Below are 24,398 nucleotides of genomic sequence, written 5' to 3' on the forward strand. Positions count from 1 at the left end.
AAAAGGTTATTGTGGCAGCTGCTCCTCCCCTGACATCAGATTCTGTGTCGATCTATCGTTTCATTATCATTTAATGGAGACGACGAAATAATAACATAACTGATCTTTATTTTCTCGTTTAGCATTTCAAACCAGAATGGTTACTCCACTAAAGAATAATGACAAAGCAAGCCCTTCCCCCAACATGTAGCCATGCGCTTCGTATCGAGAATCGATCGTGATTTGTTATTGCAATGATATTTTCTGAATGTTGTAGTTGAGTTTGTTTGAATGTGACTCGCGGAATATACAAAATGGAACATTTTTATGTAAGTCATTTTAGTTATTACAGGAGTTCGAGTAACAGAATACTTTATGAATGGCCCCGTTTTCTTGCACATCTCCCAGAAACTGTTAAAAGTGTTACAAAGGTGCAAAATCTTGCTGCCCGATGTACTTTGTTGCCTTGGATTGCAAGAACATACTTTGCAGTGATGAGTGACACTGTTCTAACGACGCATCTTCTTTTAGGGCATAATGTACGCTGTTTTCCGCGGGTGTATAGATAGCATAAAAGGCACTGTAGGAATATTTATTCTGGATAAGCAGATAAAAGAAAAGGCATCTCAGAGTACACCCAAGAAGGACGCTACGCCCAGGAGAAGGGATTCCTCTAGAAAAGATGAAACATCGAAAGTGTCTTCCAAAGAGCCAGAGTAAGCACTGTATTTAATTTATCCACATGCAACACTGTTGGAAGTCAAATACTATTATGTTTGCTTTCTAAAACATTCTAATTTCCAGGACAGTTTCCGTGTTATCTCGGGCACTACAGTGTTGTGCACTAAATGGTGTTGTGTTTTTATTCAGTATATTTCTTTTTGAATGTGGGGTGCTGCCTTTTTTGAGATTCTTCTTGTCCATACTCTTCGGCCATTCACCAGACACAGAAAATACTGTCTGGTCATGGATACATCCAATCCTCACTTGGACATTCAGCACCATGTGGGTGTTGCCTCTTTTCTTGCTAAGCAAGATTGTAAATAGCTTGTGGTTTCAGGTGAGCATCATAAAATATTTGTACAATTTTATGTGCCATTAGTAATTCATGTATGAGAAATGAAATGAATTCTCATCAGTATGCCCTCCAGTATGTAACAGTAAGTTTAACAGCTTAGAATCATACTCTCAAATATACATCCATATTTACTACTAGTCCAGCAGAGGACTGGGAAAGAAAGGAAAGAAATTTTGGCAGCCTATTGGAATGTCAGTGATTGTACTTCATATAAAAATAAATAAATAAAACAGACCAAATCATATGTAAGTTTCATTCTACTGGCAGAAACAAGTTTTGGTGATGGGTTCCTAAGCTTCTCTGAATACTAGCCCTCGTGTTGTGTGTAATCTTGGTATGATGGTTATTACAATCAAAACCAGTTATTGGTAAAAGTTACATATTGTGACACCCCCCCCCCCCCCCCCCCTTGCAGTTTTCAGTATGGCATAGATGTGAACATTGGGCTTTGCTACCACAACAAGATTTTCGGTTTTGGGAAGGGGGTATCTGATACCCCACTTTGACACTCTTCTAATTATTTATTTTGTTTCAAAATACAGCAGTTACATATACAGATAAAAAGAAATTGCAAAAATTATGAAGAGTTGTTCTAAATGACACAAAATAATGTCTGTATTTCTGTAAGACAGGCAAATGAGTTACGAACCCTCTGAAAATAACACACTATTTGCTACAACATGGTTGAGTGCAAGAAAAATTAATCACATGCTGTTTGGCATCGGGCATAATTTCTATACAAATTCTAGAGCCTGTTTTGCAAGTGTAGAAGCCAAGAGCTGTCATATCAAAAATACTGGCATTACAGAAGCGTCACATTCCACTCGTTTGCTTTGACCCGTGACATCATCAGTATGGTGGAAATGGCTAGTTCCAGCGTATACAATATGGCAATCATGACATCCCTACATACACATGCAAACAAATGCGAACAAAAATAAAAATGACAGTAATGTCTCACTCCAAAAATGAAGTGTAACAAACGGGACAACTACAGAAAATTGGAGGCTTAGGTTGGGGACAAGCTCAATATGCAACAATAAATAAACACTGCATCATCCGAAAACAAACAATATAAAATTCAATTATAACATTTTGTTTATAATTCTCAAAAATAGTGCATCTCTACTGTTTATTATATACTCGTCCCTATATGCTCCCAGCACTTTACCGTCCCCCATCTCTAATCTGGTATCCTTCTCTCTCCCCGCTCCTTGTCCCCACCACTCAAAATCTGAATCCTTGCAGTGGCCAGTAGAAATAAATTTTTTAGATTTTGCATTTACTACTTAATGGTTTTGGAATCTGAACCATGCCATCACATACAAAGACTTTCCCCTCAAGTGCCTTAGGTCCAGTATTTTCCCAGTCCATACTTCTTAAGATTTGTGTTTCTCACAGCTTTGATAGGTAATATGGTAATTAAATATATCACAGTTGACACTGTCTCTGCTCAAAAACTGTTAGGTAGCTCAGTCAGCATCATTCAGCATATTTCTTGCCCGCTGGTTCTTTCGGCATGTTCTTCAATACCATTCTGAGAGGGCCTATAGCGAATGGTAGTCTGAAGCCTAGTACCCTTCATTCAAGTGTTCCTTAAACTAACTGGTTACATATTCTGATCCATTGTCTGATTTAATAATTTTAATTCTCTTCCCCATCTGTCTTTCAACAGTTTTGCAATAATCAGCATATAATCACTCAGTTGATCCTTGGTACTTATAAAGTAAACATGACTGTATGAAGAAAAATCATCTATGTATTCCACAAAATAGTAGCTACCTCCTATGGATTTATTCTCCATAGGTCCACAGACTTATGTGTGAATGAGTTGTAGGACTTCTGTAGATCTTCTTTGACTTGATTTAAATGACAGGCTGGCCTGCTTCCCTTGCAGACACCCTTCACGTTATTCTTTCCATAATTTTCCATCCCTGTTGCCATAATCTTCAATAAGGCCATACTTTTTTTCTTTTCAAATGTCCAAGTCTCATAAACCACAAGAAATCTCTGAAGCATAAACAGGTTGATTTCCAGTTTCAGCAATATCCTGAACTGTATTTAATTTTTAAATACCTCTGAAATAGTTGTAGTAGCTACAATGCCACCACAAGAGTCGATTATCTTGGCTCCCTCTGTATCGAAGATGACTTTGTTACCGCTCTTTACTATTACACTTACTGACAGGATATTACTTACAATTTTCTTCACATAATGTACATCATGGGCAGTACAGTTTGTTTTTCCCCATTCACTAGTAAATTAAGATCAACTTTTCCTGCGAGGTCACACTTTAGTCCCTTTGACTGTGGAAATTCCAATGTTAGGCATTGAGTGAACATCATACAAAACTGATGGAGCTTTAATGATATGCACATAATCTAGAAACAATTTTGCATGATCCTCACTTGCTGCACTAAAAGAATAAAAAGCAGATAGTGCCGTACATTTATGGGTAGTTTTCTTCTCGGGAATACTAGAATTAACATGCTTCTTTTCATTGATAACTCAATGTTTCGTTACACTGTGATGAAAAAATCCAGTCTTCTGGCCTCTGAAACATTTTATTGGCTTTTTTCTTCTTGTATTTACAGTATAAACCTGATGCTATTTTTTCTTTGGATCATAAGAATCGGGTTCATTTTTCATGTCCTGTAGAATCATTACCTTCACATTCTTCACTGTAATGGGTATTCCCAAACTTTCCAAATCCATAATCATAGGTGGCTATGTCTCTGGTAGTCTAGATAACAATAAAATGCCAATCCATTCTTCTGCAATTTCTAAATCAATTTTCCCACCGAGTGAGGTGGCATAGTGAGTAGCACACTGGACTCGCATTTTGGAGGACCACGGTTCAAAACCATGTCCACTCATCCTGATTTAGGTTTTCTGTGATTTCCCAAAATGGCTTCAGGCAAATTCTGGGACGGTTCCTTCGAAAGGGCATGGGTGATTTCCTTCCCCATCCATCCCAGATCCGATGGGACCGATGACCATGCTGTTTGGTTCCCTCCCCCAAACCAACCAATCAGTATTCTTCAGACAATTTGAGAATGACATTATTTTATTTGCTTATTCATCCATGTTTTTGCACTTGGTCAATCTTGTAGTTATCAGCTCACAAAGTTATCCTACTTTTCTGGTTGAACCTCCATCTTCAAATGTGTTTTTAAGTTTGTCCCATACCTCCTATGCAGACGTAGCCTTTTCTGTGTAAATGTAATTTACTGGACCTATCAATAGGATTAGTTTTGATTTTGCCTTCTGATTCTTAGCAGAAAAACTTGATTCTGTAGGTTTCAGTGTACCATTTACAACATCCCACAGGTGATCCAAAGGCAAATACACCTCAATGGCAGGTTTCCAAGTTACATGATTCTCACAACCTACAAGTCCCTTTATTTGCGGTATCTGTGTTGAATTTATATTAACAAGTCACTTTTATTAGCACATGTGAACACATTTTACATGTGGGCTATGCACAAGATCTCGTTGCCAATCAATAACCATAGAATACCATTTCACAGAGGTCTAATGCTCCCAGCACAATGTAGTCTATGCACAACTATACACATTGGAAAAATGCTTTGTTCACATATCTCTAACAGAAACAACAGTGCAAACAGAAACAACAGTGCAATATCCCTTCTGTCCTCTTTTTTCCAAGCCATACAATTAGTCTGCTCACTTGTTTGAGGCAAAGACCATCAACTACCTTGGCTCCTAAACCTAAAACACCAGCAGAGGGCTCCACATTGGTGCAACTGGACACACCTCAGCTTTCCCTCGCTGTACTGGACAGGGGGATCCAACCAGTTTGCGCTCTCAAAACGAACCAGATACGTGGCCTTACTCTAACTAGTGGCAAAGTGCCACAGGGGTCAGATAGCAGAGTTGCTTGATGATCCTCTTGTCTTGACGTGGAAATAGAAAAATTCTCAGAAGAACCAAATACGCACACGCATGCACACACACACACACACACACACACACACACACACACACACACTTACACTTCTTTGTGTAGACACTGAGAGGGAGACCTCTATTGATTCGTACTATATCACAAACTCTTGTTTTCCTTTCTAGAAGTGTTTTGGCAATAGCTGTAATATTGTGACAATTGTCTTGATAAATATGGTGCCACGTGGTAAAGTGAGGTGAAAGTATAGAGAGAATGATGTCTTGCAGCTTTTTTCCTTCCCTAGCATATATTTCTAGATTGGAGATATGTCCTCTTATACTTTTGCAAACCATAGGAACAAGCAAATCATATTAGATAAGTTTTCCAGGATTATCTGTCTGAAACGAAGCCACCCTCTCCATGGTATCATTGCTTCATCAAGAGAAAGCTCCTGTTCTGCGTTGTATACGGTCTGAAAGTTATCTAGGAGGTACTTTATCACAGGTTTGATTTTGAGTCCGTTTCTCTGACTGCTTTAGAAGGAATTGTCCTTGAGATGCCACAATTTTGGTATCTGCTCAAATCGATTTCTGCTCATTAGCTTGCCAATCATCGGTCTCCCTTCTAGAGGATCTGTTGACCAACAGTCCTTTAAAAATCTTTTTTTATTTGCACTATCAAGATAATCATGCCCAGGAGTTTTTTTCAGTTCAACAGCAGTGATATTTGTAAATTTAGGAGACTTCAGAGATTCTTTGTAATAGTTTTTGTTTTGTTTGTACTATGAATTTGATTGTCGATGTCTGATCAAACAATTAATCCCCTAAAAATAATTCCACAGTGTTTATAATGCTATTGATCTCAGTGGGAATGGTTTTTACTCCTGGAATTTGTCTAAATGTTTCTAAAATAACATCTTGCCCTTCTTCAGCCAACTTTCACTGTCAGAAGTTCATAATTCTCACTCTAGTTGATGATAGCCATGTTGTTTTCTTCTTTACTTACACTACTACTCTCAGTAACAACATCTCAATCACTTGGAACATCAGATAAATTGTTTGCAAATAGTTCAGCAAGAATCTTGCTTTCTGTCAACTTTTTTCGTGCCATACCACACAAGGGAACAACTACAGTACTTACAACTCCGTGGTACTGATTGTCGGCTGTTAAATGAAAGATTAAAATAAGTTCACAGTGTTGTTCACTGCACTGAACCTTTCAATTTATATGTAACCTTTTGTTAAATTGAAATAGCTGCTGGCATGAGCAGCAGGTCTCAGAAAATGCGCACAGGATAAAAAATGTAAATTTACGTGATCCATCTACAATAGTTGGATGCGGAAACACGTAAATCTACATGAACCGAATGCAATGTGTTAACATTTTTGGGAAGAGGGTAGACTCCACAGGCTTCAAAGAGTGTGTTGTCATTATTCACATCTCCTACATCACTGTCACTATCTTCACCATTGCTGCTGGCACTGCTGCTGCTGCTATCTCCCCTAATTATCTTTCATGCCTTCTTTGAGTTCAGCTCCTTTTTACCGTGCCTCTTCAAAGATGTGCCACATATGTTTTGAAATATTGGTCCATTTTGTGGAAGTAATACTGTCCAATGCCTCACACACTAAGAAATCGACTAAATCGACTTCTTTTAAATTAAGACTTTTACTTCTGTCCACAACATATAACTTCACCTGAGCCCACACGAGTTCTGTTAACTTGAAGTGGCAGTGATATGGGGGCAGGTGTAAGACTCTTGATGATTTTCTTCTGCAATGTTTTCAATATCATAAATGGTATCACATCATGTGTACTCTTTCACAATTTCCAACAGTTATGTCCCCCCCCCCCCCCCCCCCCAAATGAATCTATGCTGTTCTTCTCTAGCCAGTCCACAATGTCGCTCTTCCTGCTGTTGCATATAGGGGACTTGTTTAACTGATTAAAGTGATGTGGTACATTGTCCAATGTTGTGTGGAGTTCTTACCTGTGTTCAGAAGCAAAGTGTTTACAAACCATTTTTTAACATTCATTGCCGTAATCTCCTTGTGGTAGTGCCAAGTTTTACTGATGTGGAATGTAAAATAATGAACTGACTGGAGCTTTCATTGTCCCTTGTGCTGTGTGACCAATCCACACACTCAGTCTGGAATGACCAACATTCACCCACATTTCTTCCAACCTAATGATTTCATTAGGTATACACTTCGATACTACCCTAAAAGAAAAGTCATGTTCAGGCAACATTATCCTCTTGTTCAAGCATAAACTCTTGCTCCAGTAAAATTTTCCCTTCAAAACCCTATCTTCTTCAGTACAACAGAAAGACTGATTTTTTTCCCTCTGAAAAACAACTCACTGTCTCATAGCGAGAGAAGCAGCGCCTTACGCATTGGATACTTTTTCCACATGTAATATTAATAAAAATGTCACTGAATGTATATAGCTCTGTTATTTTAGTGGCATGCACTCTGCTCTTCCCTGTAGTGGAAAGAGCAGCAGTTGACTCTTGTTGATGTCCAGCACACTTCTCCCTAATTATTTTCTTCACAGAAGTTATACCAATTTTTGGTGGAGCATAGTTCAGTGACTTACGACAATGGTATATGAGTCCTGGGGTCGACAGAAGCGTCCGATCTCACGCGTCGGCTTTGACCCGTGACGTAAGGGTGTTGTGGCGTGTGACGTCATGACGGCACGGAGTTTGGTTTGTGAGTGTGGCATGTTTGTAGATGTCGTCGTGTTGTGGTTTGTTGTGCCCTCTGGTGGTATGTTCAGGGTTATCGTTTGTTTGGTGTATTGGGCTCAGTTTGATGTTGCTCTGTGGCGAGTGCTGCTTGCGTATTTTGAAGCGGAATTTGTATCAGTGAGTTAACGGTTTTGTGTGAAGGTTAACGTATTGATGATTGCTGTACGTCGGGTGGTTTTGTTATTAAGTTTAATCGGTTGTGGTTTTTTGTTCGGGAATGGATATGAAAGACAAAATCAATAGTTCTCGGTTGAAGGCTGTGATGGGGGACGCAGCTTTAGAGCTGATTAAGTTCCTACAGCTTTTTGGCTTAATTGCCGAGGTGGTGAAGTGTGGTGTGTGCTGTGAACCAATGAAATTGGTTAAAGTTCCGGCCTCTTGGACCAGGGACGGTTATATTTGGCGCTGTTGCAAAGATGACATATGGCGTTCCATACGGCACGGTACCTGGTTCGAGAAGTCTAAGTTGGGCATGCGCGAGATTGTGCTCGTTACATATTATTTTTCTTATAGATCCCCATAGAGTTTTTGCACTCATGAGACTGTTGTGAGTGAGAGGAGCATTTTAGATTGGTATTCCTTTTGTCGTGAAGTGTGTTCGGAATTTATTAAGTACAGGGGTAAGTTGGGGGGGCATGGGGTTGTTGTGGAGGTGGACGAGTCACAGTTTGGGAAGAGGAAGTATGGGAGAGGGAAGTTTGTGGCTGGTCTTTGGGTGTGGGGGGCTGTTGTTCCGGGGGGGGGGGGGGGGAGTCCGAATGTTTTTTAGGGTTGTGGAAGGGAAGTCCAAGGCTGAATTAGTGGGGAATATATAGAGCCGGGGTCCACAATAGTTTCTGATGCTTTTTCTTCTTATAGGGGGTTGGGTGAGAGGGAATTTAATCATTTAGTAGTGAACCATAGATTAGAGTTTAAGAATTATGAGACAGGAGCTTTTACTAATACAATAAAGGGGATGTGGGGGCGGTTAAGTCAGTTCCTGAGAGGAGGAAGAGGCGCTCTTCCACCCTTCAGTCTCATTTAGATGAGTACTGTTGGCGGAAGAGTGTCCCAGAGGGCTATTGTATTGTTCGGGTTTTCTTAAGGGCTGTGGGTAAAATGTTTAGGCTGAAAGTTGTTAGTTAGGGAGGTCTGGGTGGGTGGGTGGAGTGCTGTGGCTCAGGGTGGGGTGGGTGGTTTATTTTGTTGTATAGTATTTGTTAAGGTGGGGGGGGAGAGTAGGAATGTGTTTGTGTTTGTTTTAGTTGTGGAGGATCTATTTTGAAGTTTTTGTTGAATTGTAGTGTGTGATTGAGATTTTTTTATGTTGCATTTTGTTTTTGTTTGTGTTTCTTATTTTGGGGCCAGGAAGAGAGGTTGGGCGGGGGATTGAGGTGTGGGTGGGTTGGGTTTTTCTTTTGGTTTAGTATTTTTTCGTTGGTTTGTGTGTGTGTGTGTGTGTGGGGGGGGGGGGAGAGAGAGAGAGAGAGAGAGAGAGAGAGAGAGAGAGAGAGAGAGAGAGAGAGAGAGATTGTGGTGGCCAGTCTAGTTTGTGGGGCTGGAACTTTCTTGTGGTAAGTTCTCATTTTTTTGTTTTTGGCGTATGTGTTGTGTATTGGGGTATAGGGAAGTGTTTCATTGAAATTTGTGGCTGTGAAGATTGGTATTGGGAGATGTTTTTGAGTTACATAGGTCAAGGGTAGAGGTCGATCCTAATTTATGGGATCGGGATCTGCTGTAGATCTGTGTAGGTCAAGGGAAGTCTTTGTTCATAATGTTTGGCGGTGCATTTTGATTTTTGTATTGGGAGATGGGATCGGGAGCTGCTGTTGAGCTATATAGATCAAGGGAAGTGTTCGATCCCAATTTATGGGATCGTGAGCTGCTGTAGATCTGTGTAGGTCAAGGGAAGTCTTTGTTCGTAATGTTTGGCGGTGCATTTTGATTTTTGTATTGGGTGATGGGATCGGGAGCTGCTGTAGATCTATGTAGGTCAAGGGAAGTGTCCGATTCCTGATAATATCGTTTTGTGGTATTTGGTGAGTTTTGTGATGTCGATTTTTTTCGTTGTTTTGCGTGGTTTTGTATGGGGGTGGATGGCTAAATTTGTTTATATTTAGTTTCTCCCCACCCAAAACCCCCCAATTTCCCACGCTTGTCCCATTAGAGTCATTAGGCTTTTTGTGAAACGTGTGTGCGCGCGCGCGCGCGCGCGTCTGTGTGTGTGTGTGTGTGTGTGTGTGTGTGTGTGTGTGTGTGTGTGTGTTTTTTGATGTATTTCTGTCTTTATGGTACGTATGCAACGATTTTATATCCACCATATTGGAATTGTCGTTTATGGTCGTTTCCGCCATATTTGTAACGTCATGGGTCAAAGCGGACGGGTGGGATCGGACGCTTCCATATTTCCGAGTCCTGCATTACCCCTGTCTCACTCAAAATAATGTCATGCATCAGGTACAAGGATTATGAGATTCACTCTTTAAGGTAGCACCCTCGCCTACTTTCCTATAGTTAGAGGAAGAGTTAATTGACATACGTTTGAAAAAAATGACACTTAACATTGCACTGTTAACACGAACTGAATCAGTAACACACGGTCCACAACAATTGATGAACACATGACAGATGCTTTGCAGCCACTAAGGGAGCATGACACTGCTTCTTGAGTGATAGGGGTGGAAAACCTGGCACCATCACTATGGTTACATTTACAAATTGTAATGTGTCCACTCCACACACAATGCAACCCAGGGACATTTTGTAGTGGTCTGACTATAACACCTGGGGGAGAGGGGAGTGAGTTGGCTCATGAAAGTTAATGAGAAATAATGGTTTTACTCTCAGTAAAGTGTAACTGTGATGATAGTTTGTAACAAGTTGAAAAGTTAAAACTATGTGTTGGACCTGGACAAGTCGTCACTTTGAGACAGTCTGTGAGATTTGCTCAAGTGGTGCACACCTAATTAGTAGCATTCTGCTGATAGAATGCTGTGATCGAATCTCAGTCTTGCAAACTATTTTAATGCTACTCGCAGTGATTACAGCAAATAACTTAGCTGAGAATAAGAAAATAATTCTCAGTGTGTAGATTTGGGACTTCCGTCTCAAGCAAAGTTAATAATCAGCACAGACTTACATGTCTGAAAATCTTAATACTAAGAAAAGTCTACAGCAATGGATATCAAATAGTGGCTGCTACTGTTGAGGATTTAATATCTTCAACAGCAGTGGCCACTATTTGATATCCATTGCTGTAGACTTTTCTTAATATTAAGATCTTCAGATATACTCATCCATGTTGCTTCTACAGGTTTTCTCTGCTGTCTTCTACCTACTTATCACAAGGTCATTGCCTCTATCTTTCCTTCTTTCCTTGCACCCAGTAAGGAACTTCCATGGTCCATCTAACATTCATTTGCGAAGGTACATTTCTCACCCTCGTTTCAATCATAACTGTCTTCTGCTTCAATCTGTACCATCATAGCATTTATTTGTTTTCCTGTCCCTCCCAGTAATACCTACCTAAAATCTCAGTAGTCAGTTTTTGAATAATGTTTGCATTGAAAGTCCAGGTCTCACTGCTATATTACAAAACTGGCAATGCACCATAATGTAAGCCTTCCTTTGAAGAAGTCATATCAGAAGCTTTGTTTTGAAAACATTATTTAGTTTACCAAAATCACTCCAGGCAATTTTTACTCTTTTGTTTACTTTCACCCAGTTGTTGAACTACCTACACTGTAGACAAACAGTAGAACGTCATACACAAAATGTAGTTAGTTCAGATATGGTCCAAATTTCCCGTAATTTTCTCAGTTTAAACACCTGAAAACTTTCTGTAGGATTTCTGAGAGTAATTTTGGTGATACAGTGTGTCCTTGCCTGACATCTGTTTCAGTTCTGAATTTTTCACTGTCCTGGTGAGTCTAATGGAAGCTAAATTAAATAATGGACAATAATTTTGATATTTCCGTGCTTTGTATCTTACATACTGTGCAGAAATGTATGTTTCTGAATCATTTAGACAGTCACATGTTATTAGAACTAATAACACTTAAGTTGAAAATTTTTGTTACTCTCATAATATTTTCTTTCTTTCTTAAGGATATTGCAGATTCTGCGTACAGACATACCAGAGGTCGTCCACAAATGTTGAGTAGTGTCAGCAAATTGATTGCAGACCTATTATTCAGCATATTAGTTCAGGCATTGTTCCTTGTTCAGGTAAGATTTGATTTGTCTTAAAGTGAATATGTTATGGTTATCATAAGAAATAATTTGATGTAACTATGATTTTCTGTTATTTCCTTTTGTTGTGATATATATTGCAGTGCCCTTAGAATGTAGCTAATGTACTACAGTTTAGCATATTGAAAAGAGAAATCCAAATTAATTTTTCTTAATACTGAAATCTCCCAAAACTTAGTTGCATGTTTTAAACAGACCCATCTTAACGGTTCATTGAGTATGTGAACTGACTGTAGCCTTAGATATTGCTTCACCAACTTGCAATCAGATTGTCTCTTTTCAGACTTACCTAGGCTTTGGGGTACACTACAGATCAGTATTTTACCACAACTAAGATTTTGTATTCACATTCGTTGGCTTTACCAGCTCACACCTGACGTGTAACCCTTCAACCTAATTTATACTTTGGGCCACAGTACAGTTGAGTCCATCACCACAACCTACATTCCAAAAAATAAGAAAAAAATATTGCCAATGTATTGTTCTCTTCCTGTTCACGCATTATGACATAATATGCCACTATGTAATTAAGTTATAGGATGAAGCTGACATCCAGTATCAGTAAGTCCAGTTGACCCAAAAATACAAATTACAAAAAAATGAACTTGCTTACGTAGGTACATAATCTGTATCGCGTACTGCTGCTTTATTACACTCAAGGCATTATGAAGTGCATTTATCTGAATGGATAAAATTCTGTCAGTTCTTGGTTGACTCTTTCAATGTGGTGCGGAAGATAGGGCATCAAATACAGCGTCATTTATAGTTAAGTGTTAAATCGCACCGTTTTTACTTGTTTTTGTAACTTATAGGAATTGAGCAATCTCCTGACATTACATGCCAAACTTGTTACATATATACTGAATTATTTGGCCTCTGATGCTGTTTTTCAAACAATTCCAGTGCAAGACAAACTTGTATACTGCTAACTTTAAAATATGCCATGTTGCCTCAAAGAATCAAAAGGAACATTTGCTTAACTTCCACAGCAAGCTTCATAACTTGCTGCCTCAAGTGCAGAAGGCTGCCATGATTCAGACTTTATCTGTATTTTCTTATTTCTTTACTTATTTGTGTGTATAAATTTTTCTCAGCTAACTGATTTTTTAATTTTTTCTTTAATTTCAGAGCATGCTTGTGAGCTTATTACCAATAATGTTTCTCAATGAACTACTGAGCCTAATTCATATGTGTATGCTATATTCTCTATATTCATTTGAATATAAGTGGTTAAACATGGGCTGGGAGCTACACCAGCGTTTGAATTTCATGGAAAACAACTGGCCATACTTTGTGGGTTTTGGTCTGCCTCTCGCAGTACTCACTGGATTGCCCTCATCATTCATTGTAAGGTGAGTTTCTTCTGTTACGCCGTGCGGTCTGAGGCGTCTTGTCATGGTCCGCGCAGCTGCCTCCCCCTCGGAGGTTAGAAGTTCTCCATCGGGCATGGGGGCATGTGTTGTCCTTAGCATAAATTAGTTTAAGTTAGATTAAGTAGTGTGTAAGCTTACGGACCTATGACCTCAGCAGTTTGGTCCCATAAGACCTTACCACAAATTTCCAAATTTCTTCTGTTATTCTTTTCCTCAGTAGAAAAAGCGTATGTGATTAATTTCAGTGTCACTGCTGAAACAAAAAGTATTTTTTATGACTCTTAGTTGGTAAGCATCTTTTGTTAATGCAATAGAAAGTAATATCTATATGTTTGTAATAATGCTGTAGTAATATACAGCATCAAAACAGACAAAAATACTGAAGATTGATGACACCAAAAATATTTGCAAATAATTTTTTATCCTAATAAATAAATAATGCATGACAAAAGGAAGAAAAAAGCCAGAGCAGAAGTTCAGCAAAAATTGTAATATTTTCTGAAAGTACTCAGTTTTCCATCTTTGAATGGAAATCATTGGAACACATTGCAAAAGATGAAAACTTGTATGAAAGTTTACATTCAGTAATTTTCAGTGAGAGACTTCTGAGCTGTTAAATGAAACACACTGTATTTTTTTCAATTCTTTTAGCCAAGTCTTCCTTTATGGTCCTGGCTAATGTTAAGGCTTTACCTGAGTAACAGGAAACTGTGATGATCAAACAGTTTGCTGCTATGTTGGCTACTCCATTATTTTTGCATGATGAAGTTGACATCTGTCACTAAAAAACATAGTATTGGTATTTAATAGTTAATGACTTCCAATTTCTATGCTATTTCTCTTTCCCCCCACTCAAATGTTTGTCATGGTCAGTGCTATAGCAACCTGATGCCTCATATTAATACCATATGGAAATAGAAGTTGCATCTTGTACATTTAATGCTTAGCTTATTGTGACTGCTCTGTCACAACCTCAGTCCATTACCCTACATTTTTCTTGCATGACACCAATGAATTAGTGCTCTCCAAAGAACCACTACGTTTTGTTCATATTGCAGTTGTTTCAGGTGCCAGGCAGCAGAATGCTTAAGGCTTAAATCAGGAGATAAAAAAAGTAAAAATAAATACTAAGAAGACAAAATTCATTCTCTCAGTGACCACACTGGCTCCGAAACGGAAGATAATAGAGAGAAGGCTGAAATACTGAATTTGGTCTTCTGAAGTTGTTTAACCGCAGAAGATTATAACACTGTCCCTCATTTCACTCATCGTACGAACATCAAAATGACAGATATTGTGATAACCGATTGTGGAATTGAAAAGCAGCTACAATTGCTTAGTAGCGGAAAGGCTTTAGGACCAAATGAGTTACCTACAAGATTATTTAAAGATTATGCGAAAGAACTTGCTCCCCTTCTAGCAATAATTTATTGTAGATTGCTTGAGCAACGAAAGGTACCTAATGACTGGAAAGAAGCACACGTCATTCCCATTTTTAAGAGAGGCCGTACGAGAGATCCACAGGATTATAGATCTATGTCATTGACGTCAGTCTGTTGTAGAATTATGGAATATGTTTTATGCTCAAGACTTATGACATTTTTGGAGAATTAACATCTCCTCTATAAAAATCAACATGGATTCTGCAAACAGAGATCCTAGGAAACTCACCTCTCTCTGTTCCTCCATGAGATCCACAGTGCAGTGGACAATGATGCTAAAGTTGATGCTGTGTTCCTTGATTTCAGTAAGGCATTTGACACTGTTCCGCATTGGCGTTTAATGAAAAGAAACATGAGGTTACGGAGTATCTGAACAGACCTGTGATTAGATTCAATGCTTTATTGCAGATAGAACTCAACACAGCACTCTTAATGGAACTAAATCGTCAGATGTAAAGGTAATATCCAGAGTACCAGAGGGAAGTCTGATAGGACCATTGCTGTTTACAATATATAAAAATGATCTAGTAGAAAACAGCAAATGCTCTTTAAGCTATTGGCAGATGATGCAGTTGTCTATACCAAAGTAGCAATGCCAGAAGATAGTAAGAATTTGCAGAACGACCTGCAGAGAATTGATGAATGGTGCAGGCTCTGGCAGTTGACCCTGAATGTAAATAAATGTAACATATTGTACATATGTAGGAAAAGAAATCCACTACTGTATAGCTGCACAATTGATGACAAACAGCTGAAGACAGCGTTTGCCGTAAATATCTGGGCATATCTATCCACAACGACCTGAAGTGGAATGACCATATAAAAGAGATAGTGGAAAAAGCAGACACCAGACTCTGATTCATCGGAAGCATCTTAAGGAAATGTAACTCATCCACGAAAGAAGTGGCTTATAATGCTCTTGTTCGCCCATTTCTTGAGTATTGTCCACCTATCTGGGATCCCCATCAGGTAGGACTGATAGAGGAGATAGAGAAGATCCAACAAAGAGTGGAGCGTTTTGTCATGGGATCGTTTTGCTGATGAGAGAGTGTTACAAGAGAGGCATTGTGCATCATGGAGACATTTACTATTGAAATTTCGGGACAGCACTTTTCAGGATGAGTTGGACAACATATTACTTCCCCCCACATATATCTCGTGTATTGACCACGACTAGAAAATTCAAGAAATTAGAGCCAATATAGAGGTTTACCGACACTCGTTCTTCTTATGCACTATTCATGAATGGAACAGGGTTGGAGGGATCAGATAGTGGTACCGAAAGTACCCTCCACTACACACTATTAGGTGGCTTGCCTAGTATGATGTAGATGTAGATTGATGGTTATAGACAAGAAAGGTGGTGGAGGTAAGACTGACGTAAAAATAGGTAGTAAACAACCCAAGGAAGTAACTGAATTTTACCATCTCAATAGCAATATGGAGGAAGACAGTAGATGTGTGAGGAAGAAGAACAATGCCTTACAGGAGTGCTTTCACAATAAGAACCACCTTGTATTGAAAAGCACATTAGTTTCCACACTAAGAAAAGATTTGTGTGTAGTGTCCTGACATACGGATAGGAAATCTGGACACTAGCGAAGGAGAGAACTGACCTCAAAGCTGCAGAAATGTGGCTCTGGAGGAGATTTACAAGAAACTAGCTGGACTGGTGGGGAAAAAAAATGAGATGGCTCTAAAGGAAATCGAAGAAAAGAGAGAACTACTGAAAGTTAGAGACTGGCTTAAAGCAAAATTCATTAGACACTTAATTAGACTTGATACTCTAATACAAAACATTTTCAGAGGCAAGATGGTAGGGGAGAAAATCAGGGGACAACCAAGAAAATCCTATTTTTAAAAAATCTAATTATTTCATATATTTTTTTGTTGTTCTGATTATTAAATTCATTTTGGTGTTAAATTCTCAGAATTAGTCTGATTTAGTTCTCAAGTCTATACAGAAGATGCAGGTGTAAATAAAGATTAGTCAACTGCCAGAGGGACTCCACATTGTGCAGTGTGGGCCCAAATAGTGAAGCTGGAAGCATGAGGCTTGAAATAGGTTGACTGTCTAGCAGGCCTGTGCGCAACAACCAGCATTCTCATTGCCTGTCAACAGCGTCCAGCATTTTCATTAAGCTGTACTATTGTAATGAAATCTTGATGACTGATTAATAAGTAGCTGATATAATTTGATTTGAGTCTCACAAACTATCATTTATTTGACTTCTTTCTCTTGGCAATTCATTTTAATCCAATTAACATAATGGCAAAAGACTTGTGATCATTCGATAACAGGTCTCATCACAGCATGTGCATACTGAGAAGATATAAGACCACAACTCTGTTCCATGTATGCATGCATGAAAATACCAAAGAATAACTGTATATTACAGTTAATAATTTGACATAGACATACTGAACTGTCAGATCAGAGGAGAAGTGATACTACAACAGGATCATTGAGATCAAATCCATATTTTCTTTTAATTACTTTTTACGCATTGTTAATACTGCTTTCAACTTCGAAACTATGTGTGTTATTCATTTATCATTTCTGTGTCCCTGTTTTTGCCAACATTGTGAAGTGAATTTCATTGGAAGGCATGTTTCTTGGGTGGAATGTTGCCACTGAAGTGACAAAATATGAGTATAATAATATTATGAAAAGGATAGTTGCTACTCACCATATAGCAGAGACGCTGAATACCCGCAGATAGGCACAACAAAAAGATTGTCAGCAAGTAAGTGGTCATTTGTGTGTGTGTGTGTGTGTGTGTGTGTGTGTGCGTGCGTGCGTTCGCGCGCGCCTGCGCGTGCTAGTTGGAGCATCTGGTGATCAGTGAAGGGTATATTTAGAAACAAAGCCCAGGTGTAGTTACCTGTAGAAAGATATACTAAAGCTCTTTGTGTTGTTGAAATATAGGTAAAATCAAACAGTGGAAACTCCAACTTGGAATATCAACAGTATAAGAGAAAGTGATTGCTACTCACTGTGAAGATGACAGATTGAGTTGCAGACAGGCACAACAGAAAGACACCCCACATTAGCTTTCAGCAGAAAAGGAAACACATATTTATTCGCTTAAGCAAGCACACCTCATGTACCCATGACATGGCATTCATGTGCGAGGTGTGCTTGCGTGCGTGCGTGGGTATGTGTATGTGTGGAGAGGGCAGTGGTTCCTTTCCTGAAGAAGGCTTTGGCCAAAGCTAATGTATAAGTGTCTTTTCGTTGTGCCTGTCTGCAACATGTCATCTTTATAGTGAGAAGTAATTTATCTTTTCCTTGTACTGTTAGATATAGGTAATATTCGGCTAAAAAATTAACTTACAATGCTACGTCTGTGAAAAAACTGGAAGTAAATACCACAGCTATTCTGGGTATAGATAAGTGCAGCACAATGAAGCAGATCAGTGATAGAACAATACAGTTGCGATGTCTGTGCATCATATAGTAACTGTTTGATAGATTTTTACAGGGAAGTTGGAAGTGTGCTAGAGCAGTATAGTGGAACAACTTTCCATAATACTTTTTTAAAATATAAAATGAGTGTTGCTGTATCTGTATTTGCATTGTAATATCCTGTTACTTGTGTCAGCCAAATATTTCAAATGGTCTCAGAGTGTTCTGATGTGGTACATTTGTTCTGGTGATCTAACATTTTCATATTTAGCATAATGAAATTTGACTGTTGGAACATATTTTTTCATACTTTGTGCTAGAGAGGAGTTTCCACAACATTCATACAGGTTAGTGCCCCCCCCCCCCCCCTCCCACACACACACAGATATATATATTCATTTGTATATTGTATTGGGCTCAGGGATTCTCTAGCACGTTAAAGGCTTTTCTGAGATATGCACAGAAAGACAACCCCACCTCCCTTATCCTCCTTTTCTCCAGCTTGGCCATCAGAATAGTTAAATTAAAATTAAGTTTAAATTATTTTAGCTGGTTATCTTGAGTAGTTATAATTTTCAGTGGATTGCGAGTCTCTGGCCATACAGCACGTTGTTACTTAAAGTAACTGGATGTGCATTTATATAGTTTTGTTTGCTCTGATTGTTGCAATGAAGAAGAAATCTTCAGTGGAGGATGGTTATTGCACATTAGCAACCACAATAAAGTTGAAAGGGGGGGAGGAAATCACCTTTTTTTGCGTGAAGCACACAGTTGTTCCAATAACGGAATGGAATGGAATAATGGAATGATCATATAAAGTTGATCGTCGGTAAAGCAGATGCCAGACTGAGATTCATTGGAAGAATCCTAAGGAAATGCAATCCGGAAACAAAGGAAGTAGGTTACAGTACGCTTGTTCGCCCACTGCTTGAATACTGCTCAGCAGTGTGGGATCCGTACCAGATGAGGTTGATAGAAGAGATATAGAAGATCCAACGGAGAGCAGCGCGCTTCGTTACAGGATCATTTAGTAATCATGAAAGCGTTACGGAGATGATAGATGAACTCCAGTGGAAGACTCTGCAGGAGACACGCTCAGTAGCTCGGTATGGGCTTTTGTTAAAGTTTCGAGAACATATCTTCACCGAAGAGTCGAGCAGTATATTGCTCCCTCCTACGTATATCTCGCGAAGAGACCATGAGGACAAAATCGGAGAGATTAGAGCCCACACAGAAGCATACTGATAATCCTTTCCATGAACAATGAGACTGGAATAGAAGGGAGAACCGATAGAGGTACTCAGGGTACCCTCCGCCACACACCATCAGGTGGCTTGCGGAGTATGGATGTAGGTGTAGAATAAATGGTACCCTGTGTCTCCCTTCATAAACCACTGCCTGGGAATGAGTTATACCAAGAAGTGACTTTCAGCTCTTGTCCACTGCTGATGTATTTCCATCATTTGTATGACCGAGAGAAAATAATTATGCCTTCTTATTGTAAAGTATCTCGCAGCTGAATACTGTTTGCTTAAAACTTATTGTATGGTGGTTTGATCATTTGTTGATAAGCATTGCCTATTTATCTTCACTTTGGTACTTCATCATTCTGTGTCCAAATCAGAGAAAATGTCAGCCATTTCATGTTATCTAAATGAGGAATCAGAATTTCAAGAGTTGTAGTACACATGCTAGTGCTTTCATTGTGTACTCCAGATTCCAGATAAGTGTCCCTAATTTAGTTATTCCACAATTTTGTTTTGTGATTAGAGTACTTCAGTTTCAGCAGCTGTATATATTCTACAGTGTTTCCAAAGTACATAATAAGTGGCAGTTTTGTAATTTGAGTGCTTCTGTTTCAGCGGCTGTATATTTTCTATGGTATTTCCTATGTTCATAATAAGTGGCAATGAAGCAGTGCCAGTAACTGGAGTCTGGTAAGTTATAGTTAATGTTCTCATTTATTATTGTAATAAGGTAGTAAAAAGGGCTCTGTAATAAGCCATACGTAAATTGTTGACTAAATCAATCACATTTTTTCACAATAATCTCCTAATAGTTGTGCATCATATTCTGAGATTTTACTGTTCTGAATGACCAGTCACTAACAAAAATCAGCATTGTGTACTGTCATTTCTCCAACAAAATCAGTTACAGCCACAGACTGTTTACATGTTCTGTGGTGAACATCTACTACTACAGCCACCCTCTGTACACAAGTGTGTTAGCGTGATCACTTCACTTATGATCATTTTCCTTGTGAGAGAGGTCTTCTTACTAAAGTACATATTGAGTTGTTGCCTCTTATTAGATACTTCTAATATTATAATATGTAATATGTAATCTGAGGTTTTCCCGGCATACAGAAATTTTGAAAATTTCTCGACTATTCAGCCGGGTAGAGTCGTCCAAAAGGCGCGATATTTTGGCAAGCCGACTTTTTGCCATCTTCAGGCATTCTTGGTGTCTGATTGATCTCTGATGGATGCCAACTTTATATAATCTCCATCCCTTTCCCGCAGACACCGTCTGGGCGCTTCCGAGCGGTCTGCGGCCGGTGGTGGGGGGAAGGTAGGAGCTGGGTGGCGGGGAAAGCACGACGTCCCGTGACAGATCATGTGCCGCAGTCCTTCTGCGGCTACGGCCACTTGCGGAACTCTGCCGTTGTGGTGACAATGCTTCTTCTTCTTCTTCTTCTTCTTCTTCTGATGTTCTGACAGGAATGGATTTACGTGTAGACTGCCGTTGTGTTTTAATCACACTCAAAGCTGGATGCCAGGCTTTGCTTAACTGGAAACTGCTGTCTTTATTTATTAGTTCGTCATGCAGCCGGATCTTCACTGCCTCTTTGAGGAGACAATCCCAGAAGGTGTTTGATTGCTGTACACCTTTGTGCCATCGTAGTTCATGTCATGTCCGTGTGAGATGTAGTGCTCTGCCACGATGGACTTGGTGGACTGTGTGTTGTCTTTGTGGCATTTATGTTCCCTACATCTCTCTTGTACCGTCCACATGGTCTGGCCTTATACATTTTCCCACACTGGCAAGAGATGCTGTAAACTCCCGGTTTCTTGAGTCCTAAGTCATCCATGACTGATCCTAATAATGTTTTCGTTTTGGACGGAGGGCGAAACATGCACTTGACATTATATTTCGTGAGTATTCTGCCGATCTTTGCCGATGTGTTCCCAACATGTGGTATGAGCGCTGTCGCAACCAGTTTGTCTTCGTCCTCGGAAGGCTGTGGTCTCGGCCTCTGCCTCAGCCTCTGCGTTTTATCTGCCATTTGTTGTAATCGTTCATGCGGAACACGACCTGCAAGTGCTGCAATTCAGCTGCTTGGTTGTCACAGTCAGAGATTTTGTATGCTCTGTTCATCAGTGTGCTTAGAACACCCTCTTGCTGTGAAGGAGCATGACAGCTGGACGCATGCAGGTACAAATCTGTATGTGTCGACTTACGGTAGATGCTGTGTCCTAGTGTGCCATCTCATCTTCGCTTGACGAGCACATCCAGAAATGGAAGCTGGTTGTTTTCTTCTACCTCCATCGTTGAGGCATTTTGGCCTCCTTTGTCTTTCTACTGAGATGCCGAGAGGACCGAATCGTACCATCTTTTGCAAGGGTCACTCATCATATCAGAATGCAGCCGCCAACTGGATCACTAGAAGAGCTGGCTCTGGTCAGGGAGAGGATCCGGTACACTCGACGCAGACTTGACGAGACCTCTAGAGAACTCTTCTCACTCCACTTGCAGCTTGCCTCGACACTCTCCCCTGACTCATGGGAGTGGGAGATGCAGTTAGTTGGTCTCAAGCCAAAAGTGCTTGCCAATCGGCCACCTGCAGAGAAACTGCAAAATACGAACACCTTGCAGCCAAACCATCGCAAGAAGAACCACAGAGAACTGTCAACAACTGTACAGGGAAAGTAATTGACGATGCTACCTTATCCGTACTTAAAAAGGTGCTGAATTTTGCACCCACACCAACAACATTAGCAACAGAACTATTCATCAGCACGGTGGAACAGGCCACTCTCGCACTTGCACGTGACACTGCAGAGGAAATACGATGGGGAAACAAGGCATGTGCTCACCAGGGCGGCTCCCTCGAAGCCAAACATCTCCAAGGAAGAGAGGAAAGCACTGAAGCGACTCAGAGAAGATGCCGAGACTGTCGTTCTCCCAGCAGATAAAGGGAATTGTATGGTCCTACTACCTTCTAATGTATACAAGCAAAAATTGTACAACCTATTAGAAGACGACACCTACCTACCGGAGAATCGAAGACGATCCTACCAATAGAGTGAAAAGAAAACTATTGAGCTTCTCCAGCACACCTGCGAAGAAAATACGATGGTGAAGGAACTTGGTCCACGAGCAGCTGCACTTCCTAGACTTTAAGTCCATAAGGATGGATTGCCTCTCTGCCCGATTGTAAGCAACATATGAATTAGCAAAACATCTGACATCGATGCTCAGTCCCTTTGTGGGCAGATGTCAGCACCACATCAGAAACTCCGCGCATTTCGTCCAGCAGCTCCAGAACTTCTGATTGGGCCAAGAAGATCTCATGGTGAGCTTTGACGTGGTATTCCTCTTTACTAGGGTACCTCTAAGAGACTCCCTAAGCCTCACAGGACATAAATTCCGACCAACAGTAACGAAAGTTTTCGAATTCGAACTTATATCAACATACTTTCTGTTCGATGGGAACTAATACGGACAAACAGATGGAATAGTGATGGGCTGTCCGCTATCATCAGTAGTGGCCAATATGTTTATGGAGGCTTTTGAAGAAGTGCTCAAGTCGGCAGCCTACAAGCCCTCTTGCTTTATTCGATATGTAGACGATACGTTCGTAATCTGGCCGCACAGACAACGCCTCCAAGACTTTCTGCTGCATCTGAATTCGCTGCACCAGAATATAAAGCTTGTGAAGGAGGTAGAAGAAAACAACTAGCTTCCATTTCTGGATGTGCTCGTCAAGAGAAGACCAGATGGCACACTAGGACACAGCATCTAGCGTAAGTCGAAACATACAGATTTGTACCTGCATGCCTCCAGCTGTCATGCTCCTTCACAGCAAGAGGGTGTTCTAAGCACACTAGTGCACAGAGCATACGAAATCTCGTACTGTGACAGCCTAGCAGCTGAATTGCAGCACTTGCAGGCCGTGTTCCGCATGAACGGTTACAACAAACGGCAGATAAAGCGCATAGGCCGAGACCACAGCCTTCCGAGGACGAAGACGAACCGGTTGCGACAGCGCTCATACCAATTGTTGGGAACACATCGGCAAAGATCGGCAGAATACTCACGAAATATAATGTCAAGTGCATGTTTTGCCCTCCGTCCAAAATGAAAACATTATTAGGATCAGTCACGGATGACTTAGGACTCGAGAAACTGGGAGTTTACAGCATCCCTTGCTAGTGTGGGAAAATGTATAAGGCCAGACCATCCGGACGGTACAAGAGAGATGTAGTGAACATAAATGCCACAAAGACAACACACAGCCCACCAAGTCCATCGTGGCAGAGCACTACATCTCACATGGACATGACATGAACTATGATGGCACAAAGGTGTTACAGCAATCAAACACATTCTGGGATTGTCTCCTCAAAGAGGCAGTGGAGATCTGGCTGCATGACGAACTAATAAATAAAGACAGCAGTTTCCAGTTAAGCAAAGCCTGGCATCCAGCTTTGAGTGTGATTAAAACACAACGGCAGTCTACACGGAAATCCATTCCTGTCAGGACACCTGAAGAAGAAGAAGAAGAAGAAGAAGAAGCAGCAGCATTGTCACCACGACGGCAGAGTTCCACAAGCAGCCGTAGCCACAGAAGAACTGCAGCCCTTGATCTGTTGCGGGGCGCCATGCTTGCCCCACCACCCAGCGCTGCCATTCCCCCACCACCGGCCGCAAACTGCTCGGAAGCTCCCAGATGGAGGCTGCGGGAAAGGGTTGGAGATTATATAAAGTTGGCATCCATCAGAGTTCAATCAGACACCAAGTGCGCCTGAAGATGGCAAGAAGTCGGTTTGCCGAAATATCACACCTTTTGGACAACTCTATCCAGCCGAATACCTGAGAAATTTTCAAGATAATGTGTAATATTTTCCATTGTTTGGTTTTGTCTGACAGCTTTTCTTCCCTCGTTTTTCTATTTTCTAGTGAATTTTCCATCGTTTAATATTACCGTGTAAGAGAAAGTGATTC

At 40.3% G+C, this 24,398-nt stretch overlaps 1 protein-coding gene across 2 annotated transcripts in view; it reads left to right on the forward strand.

Moving 5' to 3' along the window:
- Positions 1-219: 219 nt before the first annotated feature.
- LOC126279013 (etoposide-induced protein 2.4 homolog) overlaps positions 220-24,398 on the forward strand; it is a 36,338-nt gene continuing 12,159 nt past the window's right edge. The window contains exons 1-6 of one of the 2 annotated variants that reach the window (XM_049979397.1): positions 220-308; positions 511-695; positions 784-1,039; positions 11,803-11,922; positions 13,075-13,298; positions 20,033-20,107. In XM_049979397.1, coding sequence (XP_049835354.1) covers positions 294-308; positions 511-695; positions 784-1,039; positions 11,803-11,922; positions 13,075-13,298; positions 20,033-20,107 — 875 coding nt within the window. In that variant the 5' untranslated portion in view covers positions 220-293. Of the gene's footprint in view, positions 411-510; positions 696-783; positions 1,040-11,802; positions 11,923-13,074; positions 13,299-20,032; positions 20,108-24,398 lie in introns of both variants that reach the window. The other variant, XM_049979396.1, reaches the window with a different exon arrangement.

This window comes from Schistocerca gregaria, chromosome 6 (genome assembly GCF_023897955.1).
Source record: "Schistocerca gregaria isolate iqSchGreg1 chromosome 6, iqSchGreg1.2, whole genome shotgun sequence".
Lineage (NCBI taxonomy): Eukaryota > Metazoa > Arthropoda > Insecta > Orthoptera > Acrididae > Schistocerca > Schistocerca gregaria.